Source organism: Pongo abelii, chromosome 20 (genome assembly GCF_028885655.2).
Source record: "Pongo abelii isolate AG06213 chromosome 20, NHGRI_mPonAbe1-v2.0_pri, whole genome shotgun sequence".
Classification (NCBI taxonomy): domain Eukaryota; kingdom Metazoa; phylum Chordata; class Mammalia; order Primates; family Hominidae; genus Pongo; species Pongo abelii.
The window spans coordinates 63,850,923-63,872,147 of record NC_072005.2 but is presented as its reverse complement, the minus strand read 5'-3'; the positions used below and the strand labels follow the sequence as shown (position 1 = coordinate 63,872,147).

The 21,225-nt window shown below is 43.7% G+C and overlaps 1 protein-coding gene across 2 annotated transcripts; it reads right to left on the bottom strand.

Moving 5' to 3' along the window:
- Positions 1–1,617: 1,617 nt before the first annotated feature.
- USP29 (ubiquitin specific peptidase 29) lies at positions 1,618–17,637 on the bottom strand. Of its 2 annotated transcripts, none has more exons than XM_054541222.2 (4): positions 15,109–17,637; positions 13,297–13,446; positions 11,646–11,746; positions 1,618–4,857 (listed from the first exon to the last, which is right to left on the bottom strand). In XM_054541222.2, exon 4 carries the CDS (start codon positions 4,839–4,841, stop codon positions 2,103–2,105), a length of 2,739 nt encoding a protein of 912 aa, XP_054397197.1. In that variant the 5' UTR covers positions 4,842–4,857; positions 11,646–11,746; positions 13,297–13,446; positions 15,109–17,637; the 3' UTR covers positions 1,618–2,102. The 2 variants fall into 2 exon arrangements, with proteins under 2 accessions (XP_054397197.1, XP_002829897.2); XM_002829851.5 differs by having other exon boundaries at positions 15,309–17,637.
- Positions 17,638–21,225: the final 3,588 nt, after the last annotated feature.

Genomic DNA, 21,225 nt, shown 5'->3' with positions numbered 1-21,225 from the left:
GTTGCTCTTCTCTTCTTTCCCACACCTACTCTGCCTAATTTTGCCCCATTGCTTGTATAATACCAGGCTCTTCTTATCTCTTTTTACCCAAAAAATCCTCTCAACTTCCATTTGTCTACTCACATGGCCATTTAAAAAAATTGTTCTTTACTCCTTGCTGAATTCACAGTCTAACACATCGCCCACTGATACTGGGTACATTATAAGCTGTTTAAGGCTTGGCCGCCAGGAAATGTTGTACATTTATGAGGATGGGTTTATCATCTTATTCATATTAATAACATGAGCAACATCTTACAGTGCTTTTGAATTCACAAAATCACACGGATATTTAATATACTGCATTTTGCATATAACCCTGATGTTATGCCCTGAAATTCTTGGAAAATGGTAAATAACAGTTGATTGCTGCATAGCAAATTTTATTAGTAACCAGTCATAAACACATGTGGAAGCTAGCCAATGGTATATGTATGGGTTGGGTTATTATTTTAAAAAGTTTACAAAGGAAAAGTACTCACCCCCTGCTTTCTTTCTGTGTCGTGACTGAAAATCATGGAGTGCTTTGACCACTCTGACCAGCCAAGCTGCAGGCTTTTCTCAGAAGGCTTGAATCCAAACCAGAGCCTGAAACATTCCCAGGCACTGATAGAGGTATTTAGGTTTAGGTTGTTGCCCAAAACACTAAACTAGTCCCTGCCCTTGACCAAATTCCTTATAAACATATAAAACCCCATACCCTGACCCTCTCACTGCAGCAGACACACCAAGGTAGACCATCCCCCACGCCTTTTTTTTTTTTTTCTTTGAGACAGGGTCTTTCACCCAGGCTGGAGTGCAGTAGTGTGATCATAGCTCACTGCAGCCTTGAACTCCCAGACTGAAGTGATCCTCCCACTTCGGCTTCCTGAGTAGCTGAGACATGCCTGGCAAAGTTATTTATTTATTTATTTATTTAGAAATGGAGTTCTGCTCTTGTTGCCCAGGCTGGAGTGCTGTGGTGCGATCTCGGCTTACTGAAACCTCCATCTCCTGGGTTCAAGTGATTCTCCTGCCTCAGCCTCCTGAGTAGCTGGGAGTACAGGTGCCTGCCACCATGCCCAGCTAATTTTCTATTTTTAGTAGAGACGGGGTTTCACCATTTTGGTCAGGCTGGTCTCAAACTCCAGACCTCAGGTGATCCGCCCACCTTGGCCTCCCAAGTGCTGGGATTACAGGTGTCAGCCACCGTGCCTGGCTGCTGAATTATTTTTTGTAGAGACAGGGTCTTGCTATATTGCCCAAGTTGGTTTTGAACTGGTCTGCTCAAGCAGTCCTCCCACCTTGGCCTCCCAAAATGCTGGGATGACAGGCATGAGCCACGGTGCCCAGCTGGTTGACCATGCTTTTTTCTCTCACTGTCCGCCTGAGGGTATGCTGCAGCACTCTCTAAGTCCCCCCTAATAAATGCTCCAGACAGATCCCTCTGGTGTTTAGTGCTTCCTTCTTTGGAATCCCAACCGGCCTGATCTCCGAATGGTTTTGGGCACTCACTTATTGGAATTTCCCTGCTGCCACTTTTGGGGTGACTCTATCTAGTCTTAGGTTCAGTGGGACAAAATAAAGGAGTGCAAAAAATTTAATGAAAATCATTTATATAACATAAGCAGTCCATATCAACAGTAGCAAAATACACCAAGATACTCCACACATTTCCAGTGTTCTTCAAACTTTCATGAGCACTAGAATCTCCATCTGATTGCTGGCTCACACCTCCTGTTTCTGCATCAGTTGGTCTGGAGGGTGACCCAAGAATTTGCATTTCTAATCAGTCCCTAGCTGCTGCTGTTGCTGGTTGAAGAACAACATTTTGAAAACCACTGTCACAATGTGAAGAGCACCATTCTAATCTTGCAGGGAAAATATGCATATGCGCCTGAGTTCTGGGATCTAGGTGTCTGAAGCAGTTAAAATAGATATTCCCCCAAAATAAGTGCTTTTCATTGAGCTTTCATCCTGAGATACTTGTTCCTTCATTCTGAGTGAAGTACAGGATTCTCTTTGCAAGGATGAAGTGAGGCCGAGTGAGTCTGTCAAGCAGGTCTGTACAAAGAGTCATCTTCTTATTCCCCATGAGGGATCACCCCTGCCTGTGTGCTAAGTAGCCGAGAGTTCTCTGCTTTTCTTAACAGCTCCTCAAAAATCCCATTGTGCATGTAAAAGAAGATATACCCAGAGTGAAGCCTCGCCTCCTGCATTTTGGTCTCTGAGATTTCTGATACACGTAGATCATTGTATGTGAACCAGGCCTGCTTCTGAAAGTCATACACATCGCTGATGTAATGGCCTGAATTTGGGGAGCTCCCAATATGGCTGACAACACTGATGAGTCTGTAGGCCTGGAGAGGATCCCCCATCTTCACGTTTCTTGTGAGTTCCTTGGCTTCACCTCTTGTGTTCTCTGTATCTAAAATGTTTTTGTTTCCTAGGTTGTCAGAACCCAGTGCCCCAAGGTGATTCAGGTCAGCCTTTTGAAGTCTTAATTCGGTAGACTGATTGAGGGTCTCCTCTGTATGTTCTTGGGCATCCAGCTTCCTAACACCTGGAGGTGGTGCCTGCTGAAGAAATTCCTCTATGATGCGCTCCTCAATACACTGCTGGAGCTGTTCAGTCATTCCTTGAGATCCTTCTGGAATCCTGTTTTCTTTACACTCATAAAAGCCATTGGTAGACTCAGTGACACTGTCAAAATTGAACTCTATGAAGGTATTGGTTTTCTCATACTTCTGAAGTTCTGGTTGTTGAGGCACCTCTTGAAGATGAACCTCGACAAGCCTTGTGTCTGGGCTGCTGATCGGCTTCCCTCCATCTTCATAGATCACAGGAAGAGAAATGTCTCCCTGGTCCATCACTGAGTCAGCCCCTGGAAGCTCCCTTTCACCGATTGCCCTGTCTCTAAAGTGGACCAATTCTGACTCTAGTGCAGAGCCATTTTCCAGGTCTCTCTGATGCTGCTCTTGGCTTGCTTCTCCACAGTCTCTCTGGAAACTTTGTAGGTCGGCATTCTTGTCTGGTTCAATGGGTAGAACCAGGGAATCACTGGATTCTGAGGTCAGCTTCATTGATGGTGTCAATGGGCTGGTGATCTCAGAAATCATCTCCTGAGAGACTTCCAGGACTTCACATTTCCCAACAGGTGCACTACTGCTCAAGGGAAGAGGTGGTTTGGTGCTTTCATTGCAATAAGAAGATAAACTTAAATATTTGGGAATATAAACTTGCTCGTTATTCTTCACCAGCAACCAAGCATTGTTGAAGCTATAGCGTTTCAGATGAATGATAAGGACCCTGGAGAGCCTACTAAATGTATGCCTTGCAATGCAACTCTTCCGCTTACACATCTCACAGTTATATTCAAGCTCTTCTTCTCTAAAGAAAAGATCTAAAGAATTCTGAACGGACAAAGGAAGTGGTTTTGTTTCTTGGTGCAGGTTGATGGAGAGATAATTATTAGGTTCTACCTTGAGAACAACATGACCACAAGCTTTACAAATAAGGGAGAGCTGCAATTCAAACTCAAAATTAGCAACAACAGGGCAAACAAACACTTTGGTGGCAGCACTACCAACATGCATTTGTGGAGATGAATTTTCATCCCCACATTCTTTCCCAGTATTCAAAATGGCATTTAACTTTTCCATGTCTTCTTTCAGCTGGTCTAAACACTGACCTAAAAACTCATGAGCATCATTCTGCATGTTGCCAGAAAATATTTCTGCAACTGCTGAAATGACTTTTTTAATATTCCCAAGTAATTGTCTCTTGATCTCTGTACTACAGAAATCTTTCAAAGCAAGCAGCTGGGTCAAGGTCATAATAAGAGCCTCGAAAGGAATATATTTCCATGGGACATTTTGAGTGAGTAAGTCATTAGCAAAAGATGGAATTGCAAATAGCGATTGTAAAATTGCATTCATGTAACAGGTGTTTCCCAAATTGGGGAACCCTTGCTGCAGTTGCTGTGAATGAGAGTCAAGAGGCACCTGGGCTTTGTTGCATCTTGGGTCATCCTGGCTGTGCTCTGGTTCCAATGGAGATGTCAAACCATTTTTGGCATTGAGAGTCTGGGTTGCAAGAACAGTCTCATCTAGGTTAGGATTTCCATTACAGTTGGTATTGAATGAAGGCCCGAGTTTCAAATCTCTATCTTTTTCTAAATCCTCTAAACTTGATGGGTTCTTCCTATTGCTTTGTATATATTTCAAGGAATCTGTCTTATATTTCTTGTTTGGTACAGGGTTATATTCCTTCAGAATGTCCTCATTTGTCTGTAGATCAGATGATAGTGTGTTTTTCCCCTTCCCACCTTGATTTTCTAATAACCTCTTTTTCACATGTGTTGGTGATTTTGACATAAACAAAGGCATCTTCTGATAACTTGGCTTGTTACAAATGCTGTAAAATGAAGTTTTGTCAATTTCCTTCAGCATATTCCTGCTTTCAAACACATTCCAATCATCATCAGATTTCATGGGTTGCTGAAATTTTTTTTGATGGATTATGTCCAGGAACATATTCAACTGTTTAGCATCTCTGTAGGATAATTTGTCAATAAACAAGAACACATTGTTTTTCAAAGTTAAACGCAGGTGACTTTGTCTTTTTTTACAATGTCTAAGGACCACACTTCTAATGTTATTACTCAGCTGAAAAATTCTTATAAATTTTCCAGATTTGAAAGTGACCACCAGTTTAATTTCCTTTTTTCTTTGCACTGTTTCAATGAGAGCTTCTTTCAACTTAGTCATCCCAGTGCTCTGGCTCCAAATTTGGATGAATCCACGTACCTTTAGAGATATCATCCTTTCTTTATGTAACCTAAAGAAGAAAAGCACACATGCATTTTAACCAAGAATATATTAACAGTTATATCTTATGAAAAACCTCATCCACAAATAATAATGATTTATTTTTAGTCTTCTTGTGCTCTAAGTAAAATACTCTTTTGGGGTACTACTTATATTCTGAAGCTGTGCCAGTTCTCTAGAAGACATAGACTGAGGCACACGCATTTTTAAGGGAGCTGTTAGGAGAGAAAGAATATACAAATGGCCAACAGAGATATGAACAGGTGCTCAGCATCACTGCTCATTGAGAAAATACAAATTTGGTTGGGCATGGTGGCTCACGCCTGTAATCTTAGCACTCTGGGAGGCCAAGTGGAAGGATCACTTGAGCCCAGGAGTTTAAAACCAGCATGGCAAAATAGGGAGACATCATCGCTACATAAAATTTTTTAAAATTAAAAAAGGGGAGGGGCCAAGATGGCCAAATAGGAACAGCTCCGCTCTGCAGCTCCCAGCGGGACCAATGCAGAGGCGGGTGATTTCTGCATTTCCAACTGAGGTACCCAGTTCATCACACTGGGAGTAGTTAGGCAGTGGGTGCAACCCATGGAGGGCGGGCAGAAGCAGGGTGGGGCATTGCCTCACCTGGGAAGTGCAAGGAGCCGGGGACCTCCCTCCCCCAGCCAAGGGAAGCCATGAAGAACTATGCTACTCAGCCCGGATACTATGCTTTTCCCACAGTTTTTGCAATCTGCAGATCAGGAGATTCCCTTGTGTGCCTACACCACCAGGGCCCTGGGTTTCAAGCACAAAACTAGCCAGCTGTTTGGGCAGACACGAGCTAGCTGCAAGAGTTGATTTTTTTTTTGGTACCCCAGTGGTGCCTGAAACCCCAGTGAGACAGAACCATTCACTCCCCTGGAAAGGGGGCTGAAGCCAGGGGGCCAAGTGGTCTCACTCAGCAGGTCCCACTCCCATGGAGTCCAGCAAGCTAAGAACCACTGGCTTGAAATTCTCACTGCCAGTGCAGCAGTCTGAAGTTGACCTGGAATGATGGAACTTGGTTGGGGGAGGTGCATCCGTGATTAATGAGGCTTTAGTAGACAGTTTTCCCTGGACAGTGCTAAGGAGGGTGGGAGGTTTGGACTGGGCAAAATTCACCACAGCGTGGCAAAGCAGCTGTGGCCAGACTGCTTCTCTAGATTCCTCCTCACTGGGCAGGACATCTCTGAAGGAAGGGTAACAGTCCCAGTCAGGGGCTTACAGATAAAATTGCCATCTCCCTGGGACAGAGCACCTGGGGGAAGGGGTGGCTGTGGGCACACAGCTTCAGCAGATTTAATCTTTCCTGCCTGCTGGCTCTGAAGAGAGCAGCTGATCCTGATAAGAGGGATTTTCCCAGCACAGCACAACAGCTCTGCTAAGGGACAGGCTGCCTCCTCAAGTGGGTCCCTGACCCCCATGCCTTCTAACTGGGAAAGAACTCCCAACAGGGGTTGACAGACACCTCATGCAGGAGAGCTCTGGCTGGCATCAGGCTGGTGCCCCTCTGGGACAAAGCTTCCAGAGGAAGGAACAGGCAGCAATCTTTGCTGTTCTGCAGCCTCCGCTGGTGATACCGAGGGGAAAAGGGTCTGGAGTGGACCTCCAGCAAACTGCAGCAGACCTGCAGAAGAGGGGCCTGACTGCTAGAAGAAAAACTAACAAACAGAAAGCAACAACATCAACATCAACATCAACAAAAAAGACCCCCACACAATAACCCCATCCAAAGATCATCAGCCTCAAAGATCAAAGGTAGACAAATCCTCAAAGATGAGGAAAAACCAGCACAAAAATGCTGAAAAATCCAAAAAACAGAATGTCTCTTCTCCAAATGATCGCAACTCCTGTCCAGTGAGGGCACAAAACTGGACAGAGAATGAGACTGACGAATTGATAGAAGTAGGCTTCAGAAGGTGGGTAATAACAAACTCCTCTGAGCTAAAGGAGCATGTTCTAACCCAATGCAAGGAAGCTAAGAACCTTGATAAAAGGCTACAGGAATTGCTAACTAGAATAACCAGTTTACAGAGGAACATAAATGACCTGATGGAGCTGAAAAACACAGCATGAGAACTTCGTGAAGCATACACAAGTATCAATAGCCAAATCAATCAAGCAGAATAAAGGATATCAGAGATTGAAGATCAACTTACTGAAATAAGGCGTGAAGACAAGATTAGAGAAAAAAGAATGAAAAGGAATGAACAAAGGCTCCAAGAAACATGGGACTATGTGAAAAGAACAAACCTACGATTGATTGGTATACCTGAAAGTGACGGGGAGAATGGAATCAAGTTGGAAAACACACTTCGGGATATTATCCAGGAGAACTTCCCCAACCTAGCAAGACAGGCCAACATTCAAATTCAGGAAATGCAGAGAATATCACAAAGATATTCCTCGAGAAGAGCAACCCCAAGACACATAATTGTCAGATTCTCCAAGGTTGAAACAAAGGAAAAAAATGTTAAGGGCAGCCTGAGAGAAAGGTCAGGTTACCTACAAAGGGAAGCCCATCAGATTAATAGTGGATTGCTCCAGAAACCCTACAAGCCAGAAGAGAGTGGGGGCCAATATTCAACATTCTTAAGGAATTTTCAACCCTGAATTTCATATCCAGCCAAACTAAGCTTCATAAGCGAAGAAGAAATACAATCCTTTACAGACAAGCAAATGCTGAGGGATTTTGTCAGCACCAGGCCTACCTTACAAGAGCTCCTGGAGGAAGCACTAAATATGGAAAGGAAAAGCTGGTACCAGCCACTGCAAAAATACACCAAAATATAAAGACCAATGGCACAGAAGAAACTGCATCAACTAATGTGCAAAATAACCAGCTAGCATCATGATGACAGGATCAAATTCACACGTAACAACATTAACCTTAAATGTAAATGGGCTAAATGCCCCCAATTAAAAGATACAGACTGGCAAATTGGATAAAGAGTCAAGACCCATTGGTATGCTATATTCAGGAGACCTATCTCATGTGCAAAGACATACATAAGCTCAAAATAAAGGGATGGAGGAATATTTGCCAAGCAAATGGAAAGCAAAAAAAAGGACAGGTTGCAATCCTAGTCTCTGATAAAACAGACATTAAACCAACAAAGATCAAAAAAGACAAAGAGGGGCATTACATAATGGTAAAGGCATCAGTGCAACAAGAATAGCTAACTATCCTAAATATATGTGCACCCAATACAGGAGCATCCAGATTCATAAAACAAGTTCTTAGAGACCTACAAAGAGGCTTAGACTCCCACACAATAATAGTGGGAGACTTTAACACTCCCCTGTTAATATTAGATAGATCAATATTCTCATCACCACATAGCACTTATTCTAAAATTGACCACATAATTGGAAGTAAAACACTCCTCAGCAAATGCAAAAGAACGGAAATCATAACAAACAAGCTCTCAGACCACAGTGCAATCAAATTATAACTCAGGATTAAGAAACTCACTAAAAACCACACAACTACATGGAAAGCCCGGCTTCACCACTTACTGCTTTTATAACACTAAGGCTGAAACTCAACCCTCCTGAGTCTTACTTTCACGTAAGTGAAAATGGGACAGCAACAATAACAGCGACTTCTTAGGATAAGTCATTGGGCTAAAACGGCTCAAAATTAATTGTCGACATCATATTCCTATTGCTAATTCTAGGAATATATTAAACTACAGGGATACCTCATATGGAGAAAATTAAGGCTCCATCATGGGAGGAAAGGGAGTTTAGTGACTTTTATTACAGGTTTATTGTTTGTTGTACTACATCACTCTACATGATGCTCCTGAATGACTACTGGTTAAATAACGAAATTAAGGCAAAAATAAAGAAGTTCTGTCTGGGCACGGTAGCTCACACCTGTAATGCCAGCACTTTGGGAGGCTGAGGCAGGTGGATCACTGGAGGTCAGGAGTTCAAGACTAGCCTGGTCAACATGGTGAAACCCCATCTCCACTAAAAACACAAAAAGTAGCCGGGTGTGGTGGCGCATGCCTGTAATCCCAGCTACTCTGGAGGCTGAGGCAGGAGAATCGCTTGAACCTGGGGGGCAAAGCTTGCAGTGAGCCACGATTATGCCACTGCACTCCTGCCTGAGTGACAGAGTGAAACTCCATGTCAAAAAAAAAAAAAAAAAAAAAGAAGGAAAAATAAAAATAAAAATAAAGAAATAAAGAAATTCTTTGAAACCAATGAGAACAAAGGGACAATGTACCAGAATCTCTGGGACACAGCTAAAGCAGGGTTAAGAGGGACATTTATAGCACTAAATGCCCGTATCAGAAAGCTGGAAAGATCTGAAATCAACACCCTAACATCACAATTAAAAGAACTAGGGAAGCAAGAGCAAACAAATTCAAAAGCTAGCAGAAGACAAGAAATAATTAAGATCAGAGCAGAACTGAAGGTGATGGAGACATGAAAACCCTTCAAAAATCAATGAATCCAGGAGCTGGACTTTTGAAAAGATTAACAAAATAGATAGACTGTTAGCCAGCCTAATAAAGAAGAAAAGAGAGAAGAATCAAATAGACAACAAAAAATGATAAAGGGGATATCACCACTGATGCCACAGAAATACAAACTACCATCAGAGAATACTACAAACACCTCTGCGCAAATAAACTACAAAATCTAGAAGAAGGGCCGGGCGCAGTGGCTCACGCCTGCAATCCCAGCACTTTGGGAGGCCAAGGCGGGTGGATCATGAGGTCAGGAGATCAAGATCATCCTGGCTAACACGGTGAAACCCCGTCTCTACTAAAAATACAAAAAATTAGCCTGGTGTGGTGGCGGGTGCCTGTAGTCCCAGCTACTCAGGAGGCTGAGGCAGGAGAATGGCGTGAACCCAGGAGGCAGAGCTTGCAGTGAGCCGAGATCGTGCCACTGCACTCCAGCCTGGGCGACAGAGCAAGACTCTGTCTCAAAAAAAAAAAAAAAAAAAAAAAAAAAGAAAATCTAGAAGAAATGGATAAATTCCTGGACACATATACCCTCCCAAGACTAAATCAGGAAGAAGCCGAATCCCTGAACAGACCAATAACAAGTTCTGGAATTGAGGCAGTAATTAATAGCCTAACAACCAAAAACAGCCCAGGACCAGATGGATTCACAGCCGAATTCTACCAGAGGTACAAAGAGGAGCTGGTACCATTCTTTCTGAAACTATTCCAAACAATACAAAAAGAGGGACTCCTCCCTTTATGAGGCCAGCATCATCCTGATACCAAAACCTGGTACAGACACAACAAAAGAAGAAAATTTCAGGCCAATATCCCTGACAAACATCAATGTGAAAATCCTCAATAAAATACTGGTAAACAGAATCCAGCAGCACATCAAAAAGCTTATCCACCATGATCAAGTCCGCTTCATCCCTAGGATGCAAGGCTGGTTCAACATATGCAAATCAATAAATGTAATCCATTGCATAAACAGAACCAATGACAAAAAACCATATGATTATCTCAATAGATGCAGAAAAGGCCTTCGATAAAATTCAACATCCCTTCATGCTAAAAACTCTCAATAAACTAGGAATTGATGGAACATATCCCAAAATAATAAGAGCTATTTATGACAAACCCATAGCCAATATCAAAAACTGGAAGCATTCCCTTTGAAAACCCACACCAGGGTGGGCGTGGTGGCTCATGCCTGTAATCCCAGCACTTTAGGAGACTGAGGTGGGCTGATCACCTGAGGTCAGGAGTTCGAGACCAGCCTGGCCAACATGGTGAAACCCTGTCTCTTCTAAAAAATACAAAAAGCCAGGTGTGGTGGCAGGTGCCTGTAATATCAGCTACTTGAGGCTGAGGCAGGAGAATTGCTTGAACCCCCGAGGCGGAGGTTGCAGTGAGCTGAGATCACACCATTGCACTCCAGCCTTGGCAACAAGAGTGAAACTCCGTCTCAAAAAAGGAAAATAAAAATTAAAACCATACCTGATGAGTTATCATTTGCTGTCATATTTGGACTGGAGTGGATTGCAGAAGTTGGAAAACATGAAGGAAAACTGGAATACTATTAGGAAGAATTGGTGGGGCGGAGAGTAAATGCTGGCTATGCAACCAGTTGTATCAATACAGGGAGTATGGGCCAGGTGTGGTGGCTCATGCCTGTAATCCCAGCACTTTGGGAGGTGGAGGCAGGCAGATCACCTGAGGTCAGGAGTTTGAGACCAGCCTGGCCAACATGGTGAAACCTGGTCTCTACTAAAAATACAAAAATTAGCCGGGCATGGTGGCAGGTGCCTATAGTGCCAGATACTGGGGAGGCTGAGGCAGGAGAATCGCTTGAACCCTGGAGGCGGAGGTTGCAGTGAACCGAGATCTCACCACTGCATTCCAGCCGGGGAGACAGAGCAAGGCTCTGTCTGAAAAACAAACAAACAAACAAACAAACAAAACAAAAAAGAAAACCAAAAAAACCCACAAAAAACAGGGAGTAAGGAAAAGGAGTAAGACGGCGAGTTGTTGTGTTAGCTAATCAGCAAAACCGAGGTGGGGAGAGAGAGAAAGGGAAATATGAAGAGTGAAAAAAAAAAAACAACATCATGAAGGGAAAGACATCTCAAAACACAAACAGGTTTCAGAAAAAATAAAAAATATCTCTCTTAATTTGCTCCCTCCCCTTACTCATTTGCCCATTTCTCTCCAGGCAGTGAGGAATGCCTACTTCCTTCCAACATTCCAATTTCAGGAAAAGCAGTGAAATCCCAATGAAACCAACAGAAAAAATTGCCCTTTGCCTACTCACAGTTCTTTCCGAAGAAACTTGAGTCAATTTACGGAAGTTTAAGCTTTGGAGAGCTGTCCATGGTCACACTGCAGGCAGAGCCCTGACTGCCACGGCTGTTACTAGAAAGAAACAAAAAGGTCAGAGTCCTGAAACTGAGCTTTATTTAAAAAGTCTGCACGTAGTCCCAACCATCTTTTGTGTTAATTTATTGCATTATATCTTAGAAACTGGGAAAACCAACCTTCCTCCAAAGTCCTTCATGTTAATTCAATCTGGGAGTAAGCCTCCTGTGTTAATGGGATTATCTCTAAATGCATTCCTAAAAGCGCCCCTCCCCAATTACACAGATTAGATTAATATATCAACTGACTTCACATACATTGGTTTTCTTGGAACTCTGCCACAACCAGACCTTCTAATATTTGTTGCTTGAGAAACCCCATACTTTATGGGTCTCTAACTTAAAGACTACTTCTGACTTTGCTCACCTAGAACTTTAAGCATCTTTATTTTTTTCTTGTTACAAAGAGGCACTACAGAGAGGATGCATCGAGATCACACATTGTACATTCCAACTTCCAGGATTCCAAGCCCGGCTTCACCACTTACTGCTTTTATAACACTAAGGCTGAAACTCAACCCTCCTGAGTCTTACTTTCACATAAGTGAAAACGGGACGGCAACAATAATAGCGACTTCTTAGGATAAGTCATTGGGCTAAAATGGCTCAAAATTAATTGTCGACATCATATTCCTATTGCTAATTCTAAGAATATATTAAACTACAGGGATGCCTCATATAGAGAAAATTAAGGCTCCATCATGGGAGGGAAGGGAGTTTAGTGACTTTTATTACAGGTTTATTGTTTGTTGTACTACATCACTCTATATGATTTACATGCCTTAATACCATTTAATTCTGCAAGTGACCATATGATATTCAATTTTATTACATTTAACATAGTAAGAAAACTGAGGTCCAAATACATTATTAATACATTAAGGGACTTTTAGGAGTCACTCAGCTAAAGAAACAGGGATGTGTAATCAGAAATGGCTGCTGTTGATGGGTGCCCACATTTCTTCAAGGTAGGCCATGAGCTATACTATGCCAAACCCAGCAAACCATGTGGGAAGCATAAAATCTTCCATGATTATAATTAATGTGTCCTCAGTTTCCTGAGAGATCCTAACATAATATCTAGAGTGTGAAGAAAAGCCCCTCCATTTCATCCTGTTGCTGCTGATAAATTATTGCCTCTTTAGGGAAACTTCACCCTCACTGGACCTTAAATTTAATGAAAGGAGGAATCACAAAAATTAGAGATCATCAGCTTTTCCCTGAGCTGAGTTCAAACGACAGATACGCTTCATCATTTTCATTTTGAATGCATGCTCTTTTCTGAAAATGCCAATATCCAATGCCACAGAAAACAGAAAACTATCCCTCAAAATAAAAACCCAGAATCAGGATTTTCGAATTTACAATTCAACCTCATGAAGGGTAGAAGATGAAATTCCCCTCATCACAATATCTGACAATATTTTTAGGGCATTAAGTTTAGACAGACTCTCCTTCCAACACTCATACACACATACACACACACACACACACACACACACACACACATCCCATCACCCAAACAAGCAAACCTTGAATGAAACTTACAGTTTGGAGAGCTGTTCTGGGTGAGTGGATGATAATTCTTTTTTCAGAAATGAGATCTTGCTATGTTGCCCAGGGTGGTCCCAAACTCCTGGCCTCAATCGATCCTCCAGCCTCAACCTTCCAAAGTGCCTGGATTAGACTCCATAGCGCCTGGAGGAGAATGATGAAAGTTGAGTCTGACAGTGATTATGATGTTCCGACCTTTTATTCCCAGGTGGCTCCACCCATATCACGGGTTTTTCCAGGACATACGTTTCTTGATTAACTTATCTCTGCGTAAGAGTTTAAAATATTTGTCTAGAAAAGGCTAGCTAGTGACCTATTTTACTTTATTTCAATTTGTAATTTAAAACTTTTATTTAGAAATCATTGCAAATATACATAAGAATTGCAAGATTAGTAGAAATAACTTAAATTCCCTTCACCCAAATTTACCAATTGTGTATATTTTGCCACATCTGTCTGCTTTCTCTCTCCCTCTTTTGATCTATCTATCTATCTATCTATCTATCTATCTATCTGTCTATCTATCTATTTTTTAATAGAGACAAGGTCTTGCTATGTTGCCCAGTTATCGAACTCCTGACCTCCAGTAATCCACCCGCCTCAGCCTCCCAAAGTGCTGGGATTACAGGCGTGAGCCACCATGCCCAGACAGACGTTCAGGTCCCTTATATAAAATGATATACTTTTACTCCACTTAATGTTTACCTGTTTTCCTTGTAGTAACCGTGCTTTTTGTTTTATATATGTATATAAGTATATATATATAACATATATAAGTATATATAACATATAAGTATATATATAACATATATAAGTATATATAACATATATAAGTATATATAACATATATAAGTATATATATAACATATATAAGTATATATAACATATATAAGTATATATAACATATATATAAGTATATATATAACATATATGTGTATATAACATATATAAGTATATATATAAAACATATATAAGTATATATATATAACATATATATCCTACATTTTCAACACGTGTAACAAATGTGGATAGTTTCAAAAAGATCATTTTACGTTCTAGTAGTTACCCTGTTTGACTAAAGTGTACTTTTATTTTTCTATTGCAGTGCATTTTATTTTTTTTTTGGCGGGAGGCGGTGGAGGGGAGCGGGGACGGAGTCTCACTCTGTCACCCAGGCTGGAGTTTAATGGCGTGATCTCGGCTCACTGCAGCCTCTGCTTCCTGGGTTCAAGTGATTCTCCTGCCTAAGCCTCCTGAGTAGCTGGGATTACAGGAGCCCGCTACCACGCCTGGTTAATTTTTTGTATTTTTAGTAGAGACGCGGTTTCGCTATGTTGCCCAGGCTGGTCTCGAACTCCTGATCTGCCCGCCTTGGCCTCCCAAAGTGCTGGAATTACAGGCGTGAGCCACCGTGCCCGGCCTTTTTTCTTTTTTCTTTTTTTTTTTTGAGACGGAGTCTCTCGCTCTGTCGCCCAGGCTGGAGTGCAGTGGTGTGATCTCGGCTCACTGCAACCTCCACCTCCGGGGTTCAAGTGATTCTCCTGCCTCAGCCTCCCCAGTAGCTGGGATTACAGGCACCCACCATCATGGCCAGCTAATTTTTGTATTTTTAGTAGAGACAAGGTTTCACGTTGTTGGTCAGGCTGGTCTCAAACTCCTGACCTCAGGTGATCTACCCGCCTTGGCCTCCCAAAGTGCTGGCATGACAGGCGTGAGCCACCGACCCAGCCCTTTTTTCTTTTATATACTTTTTGAGACAGGGTCTTGCTCTGTTGCCCAGGCTGGAGTGCAGTGGTGCGATCATACCTCACTACAGCCTCGATTCCAAAGGCTCAAGTCATTCTCCAAACTCTGCCTGCTGACTATCTGACACTACAGGCATGGGTAATTTTTAAATTTTTTTGAGACAGAGTCTCACTTTGTCGCCCAGGCTGGAGTGCTGTGGCACGATCTCAGCTAGCTAATTTTAAAATTTTTTGTAGAGATGGGTGGGGGGAGGGTCTCACTATGTTGCCCAGGCTGGTCTCCAACTCCTGGGCACAAGCGATCCTCCTGCCTCGGCCTCCCAAAGTGCTGGGATTACAGGCATGAGCCTGGCCAGCATTTTCTGTTTGGATGTTTTTACGTAACCGGAGTCGTCATGATGGAGGTACAGTTCCTTGGACTTCCGGCTCCCCTGCCTCTGGAAATCTCAGCTCGGACCCGCCCCTTCCGGCGCCGCCTCCCCTGATTCTCCGGGGAACAGAAGAGTTCCGGGCCCCACACGCTGCGTCTGCGCAGTACCGGGCGCAGGCTTCCCGACCTAGGGGGCTAGGGGCAGGCTCTAGCGTGGCCGGGGCACATAGAGTTCCTGGTCTAGAGCGGGTGGGGCCTAACGGCAGGAGTTAGGGTTCAGAGAAAACCAGCCTCGGGCGGGTTACCCATTCAGCCTCAAGCGAGGTGGGGTGTGGTAGGTGGGCTGGTGCCAGAAACCACGCCAGGAATTGTTAATAACAGTCATCCCGGCCGGGCGCGGTGGCTCATGCCTGTCATCCCAGCACTTTGGGAGGTCGAGGAGGGCGGATCACCTGAGGTCAGGAGTTTGAGATCAGCCTGACCAACGTGGCGAAACCCCGTCTCTACTAAAAATACAAAAATTAGCCGGGCATGGTGGTGGGCGCCTGTAATCCCAGCTACTCGGGAGGCTGAGGCAGGAGAATCCCTTGAACCCAGGAGGCGGAGGTTGCAGTGAGCCGAGATGGCGCCACTACAATCCAGCCTGGGCGACAGAGCGAGACTCCGTCTCAAAACAACAACAAGAACAAAACCCCCCCAAAAAACGGTCATCCTCCAGGTAGAAGAGACAGAAGAGAGGGTGCGGAAGAGACTTAAAAGTCTCAGGCCTTCAAGCGTGTTTGCCTCAGCCACCCGTGAATCCTACAGGAAAACTAAAACAACATGGCCACAAGCCCCTAAGTCTTGGGGAAGCAGACGGTTTCCCAGCCGAGCTTTAGGAGGAGGCGCCGCGGGGCCTCACGGGTGACGTCGTCCCCCGGGGTAGCTTGCGCAGAGGGTCGCTTTGGGCGCGCGTAGAGTCGCGTGGTGCCTGGGCCGGCGAAGCCCAGGTGCAGTCATTTGTGGCCCTGTCCCGGCGCGCGAGGGGCCAAGGCTGGCCAGGGGCTGGGTCCGCGCGGTAGCGACTGCGTCCTGCCAGCTTCCATCTCTCCGCCTGAGGGCCTGAGCGGCTGCCAGAGTCAGGTCTCCAGGCCGGGCGCTCACGCGTCTGTGCCCAGTGAGGCCCCAAGATGCTGGTGAGGCCTCGACCCTGACTGGTGTCCAGGCTCTTGACACTGTCGTGAGGAGGAATTCATGGATGAGCAGAACAAAGTGTGGAGATTCATTGCGCAGGGAATAAGTACATATTGAAGAAAGAAAAGTGCAGGCATACCACAGAGCATCACGCCCAACGGGGTTTGGAGCTGCTACCTTTAAATATTTATTTAACCAAGGGGTGGAATATTCATGAAGGTTCTTGGAAAAAGGTAAACATTTCTTGGTACTGTGGTGCCACCCATTGTTATACTAAATATGGGTGTTCCCCAGAACTGTCATAGTGGGTGTGTGACTTAGTATGTTAATGAGCACATAATGAGAGGTCCTAGGTGAGACAGGTCAAATCCAGCACCGTGTTGGGTCCAGTTGGCTTTAGCCAGCTTGGCCCACACCCTGGTTTTCAGAGTCTTATCCGCCCCTAGCTTATGCAGCTATTTCAAGGGTTTCCTTTGCTAGTCATGTGAAACGGTTGCCTGGAATTTTCCGTTCTCCTGTGACCACCTTTATTATTCCTGTCTCAAGGGGCACCCCATTTGTGCCTATAAGGAGACTGCATTGGGACCAGGCTCCTGGCTGCTCATGGAGCCTCAGCCAGATGGTTGTGTGACTGAGTCCTGTGTTCATTCCACAAACATGCAGCAAGGCTGCGAGTGTTCGAGCCCTACCTCCAGCGCTTCCCTGCTGCATGACACTGGCAAGTTGCTTAAGCTCTCTGTACCCCATTTCCTCCTCAATAAGGCGGGGATGGTGATCGTACTAGTTCCAAAGGATTATTGTGAGAATTAACATAATACATGAGTTAACACGTATAAAATGCCTAGAACCTTGTCTTTGGATTTCCTCAAACATCCAAGGTGTTTGTACACTAAAGGAAGACACCCACCTTAATTTTGAATCTACAGACCTTGCATTATCTGCAAAATACCACTGGCTTCTTGACACTGAAGTTATACAAATGTGCCATAATTTTCTTCACAAGTTTCTGGTGTATGTTGATGTTACTTGAATTAAAACAGCCCTGTGACAAGTGGCCTCGTGGAAGTCTTTGCACATGGTCATGCTTGTTTTCTGTGGCTGAACTTGTGGGATTTACCTGACTCACTTGTAGGCAAGGTTGTCCCTGCCTCAACATGGTTCCTTCTACCCTTCACAACACTTCAGTGTGGCCCCATGTCAGCTAAGGCAGAGATTTGGGGCTACATTACTGGATAGGGCATAGAGCCAACCTGGATTCTCACATCTGTTTGTTCTTCCCAAGATCTCCTCCTCAGCCCTATGCCCTTCCTCAGGAGGTGCAGGAAATGACCAAAACCCAGATGAGTTTGCATTACTTTTTTTTTGTTTTTGTTTTTGAGATGAAGTTTTGCTCTTGTTGCCCAGGCTGACTTGCAATGGCGGGGATCTAGGCTCACTGCAACCTCCACCTCCTGGGTTCAATCGATTCTCCTGCCTCAGCCTCTCTAGTAGCTGGGATTACAGGTGCCCACCACCACGCCTGGCTAATTTTTGTATTTTTAGTAGAGACAAGGTTTCACTATGTTAGCCAGGCTGGCCTTGAACTCCCAACCTCAGGTGATCTGCCCACCTCAGCCTCCAAAGTGTTAGAATTACAAGCATGAGCCACTGTGCCCGGCCAGTTTGCATTACTTTTTAACTTGCCCTTACATCATTTTCCAGCTGTGTAATACATTTAACAAGCACTTATTGTGTATTGAACGCTCACTTTTCTAGGTTGGTGATTCTCACTTGCAGGCATTTTGGCCCCTAGGGGACAATTGGCAATGTCTGGAGACAGTTTGGGTTGTCACATGGATGCTTCTGCCAGGGTAGAGGCCAAGGACACTACTCAGCATCCTACAGGGCAGTGGATGGCACCCTCCCCACCCACCCCAATCTCCTACAAAAAGAGTTGTCCAGCCCAAATGTCAGTAGTGCCCAGGCTGAGAAACCTTACTCTAGGTACGGGAGATGTGGAAGTGAACCCAGTCAACAAAAATCCCTGACCTCATGGAGTTCATGTTCTCCTGGGCCACATTCTAATTGAAGTATTTTCATGTATTATCTATTTATCCATCCAGCCTTCTGTATATTTGCATAGAAAAAATACCTGGGATTGGCCAGGCACGGTGTCTCACACCTGTCATCCCAGCACTTTGGGAGGCTGAGGTGGGCGGATCACGAGGTCAGGAGGTTGAGACCATCCTGGCTAACACGGTGAAACCCCGTCTCTACTAAAAATACAAAAAATTAGCCGGGCATGGTGGCGGGTCCTGTAGTCCCAGCTACTTGGGAGGCTGAGGCAGGAGAATCACCTGAACCCGGGAGGCGGAGCTTGCAGTGAGCCGAGATCGCGCCACTGCACTCCAGCCTGGGCGACAGAGCGAGACTCCATCTCAAAAAAAAAAAAACAAAAAAAAAACCCTGGGATTTTATTGTTTGCCTACTGTTAAAGATAGTAACCTCTGGGAACTAGGATCTGGAGTGATTACTTTCATCTTTGTCACTTTGGCGCAATGTGTAATTATTTTCATAAGCATGTGTAATTTTTACCAAATAAAAGTGATTTTTCTCAAAACTAAGAAACGTTGGGATGTGCATCTGCAAAACTGTTAAGGGTGTGGTACAGGTGTTGTGACACAAATGTGTGTAAAAGGTACATTAAGAGTTGGGTGCAGTGGCTTGCACCTGCAGTCCCAGATACTTAGAAGTCTGAGGTGGGAGGATGGCTTGAGCCCAGAAGTTCAAGTCCGGCCTGAGAAACATAGTGAGACCCCATGTCTTGAAAAGAAAAGAAAAAGGTACAATAGAGCATCAAAGGCACAAAGAATGGAGTGTCTCTCCTGCCCAGGTATTTTCACTCAATCAAATTCTTTTTTTTTTTTTTTTCGTGAGACAGAGTCTCACTCTGTCACCCAGGCTGGAGTACATTGGTGCGATCTTGGCTCACTGCAACCCCGCCTCCCTGGTTCAGGCAATTCTCCTGCCTCAGCCTCCCAAGTAGATGGGATTACAGGTGTGTGCCACCACACCCATCTAATTTTTGTATTTTTAGTAGAGATGGGGTTTCATGATGTTGGCCAGGCTGGTCCCAAACTCCTGACCTCAGGTGATTCACCTGCATCAGTCTCCCAAAGTGCTGGGATTACAGGTGTGAGCCACTGCGCCCGGTCTCAATCAAATTCTTAATGGAATTATTTTTGGTAATTTGGAAAAATATTTGAAAATTTAACTTAGATAAATAAAGGGGCTAAAAGAAAGCCAGAGGAGGAAAAATTAGAGAAATTACCCAAAAGAAATGAGTGAGATGATCCAAAGAACAGTAGGCTGGCCACCGCGTCTTCTAAAGCCAAAGGCACAAAAGACCATGAACCCATTTTTAAGACTGCTGATTTATCTCTAGTGGGAAATCTGGGAGTATCTGTTAAAGTTTCAGATCCATACTGGTCCAGAAAATCTGCCTCTAATGTTCTTTTGAAAAAGAACATTAACCCTGAGTGACTTTGACATCATAGTGTACATACAAAGTGTGTTATGATAACTGCACAATGTCCCTGTGTGTATAGACTGTAGATTTAGCCAGACGTTTCTTGGTGAATATTTAGGTTGTTTCCAATCTTTCACCATTAGAAACCATTCTTCAGTAATTACTCATAATACTCAGTCCTTTTCCATCTTCACAAGTATATCCTGGGATACATTCTTAGAGGTAGACTTGCTGGGTCAGTCTGGATCTTTGATAGGTACTGAAGCTTTGGTAGGTACTGCTGGATTGTCCACTAGAGATAGATCAGTGGACTTAAAACTGGAGTCCACAGTCATTCTTGCCTTGGGCTTTAGAAGATGTGGTGGCCAGCCCGCTGTCCTTTGGATCATCTTGCTCATCTTTTTTGGATGATTTATCTGATTCTCCGTCCTCTAGCCTTTGTCAACCTGGCTCTCAGCCCCCTGCCCTTACACCTTTAGATATACATAAGTAAATGTGCTTTCTTTAAGGGTGACTATTGGACACCCTTCTTCCTTTTGTTAAACTTGATTTGCTTTTCTTTATTTCCTCTGAAACGCCTGGCATCTCATTTAATTTCCTGTCACATTCTGGCACATAATACGCATTTAAGTGAGTCAAGACTCCAAAACATTTAATAAAAATCAGTGACATTGCTACCTAGTACTTCTCAGAGGAGAAGAAAGTGCCAATCTTGTGATGAGATAAATAAATATTTAAAGTGTTAATATGTTAGAAATTCAAGGATGTGATTATAACTCAGGCAACAAATTGTTGAGTAAGGCACCTAATGAGAATGATTAATGCAACAATTTCTGGAGTCTGAGTGCTTTTCAAGTTTCTTTTGTTCCAATAACTTTTAAGAGTTGGTTTATATTAATGGAGAGCATAACAGATTGCTAACAATTACAAATAGTCACTGAATTTTGGAGAGAAGAACAAGTTTATGGTCCCATAAATGTTCTTCATTGGATACCTTATCAGATTGGATTATTTAAATCATATTATTGAACTATAGCTAAAGAGGAGAGAGGATATCTTTTCTTTTCTTTCTTTTTTTTTTTTTTTGAGATGGAGTCTCGCTCTATCACCCAGCCTGGAGTGCAGTG

What these genes read in the sequence shown, in the direction of transcription:
- USP29 (XM_054541222.2), bottom strand. Translation starts at nt 4,841, where the DNA reads ATGATATCTCTAAAGGTACGTGGATTCATCCAAATTTGGAGCCAGAGC.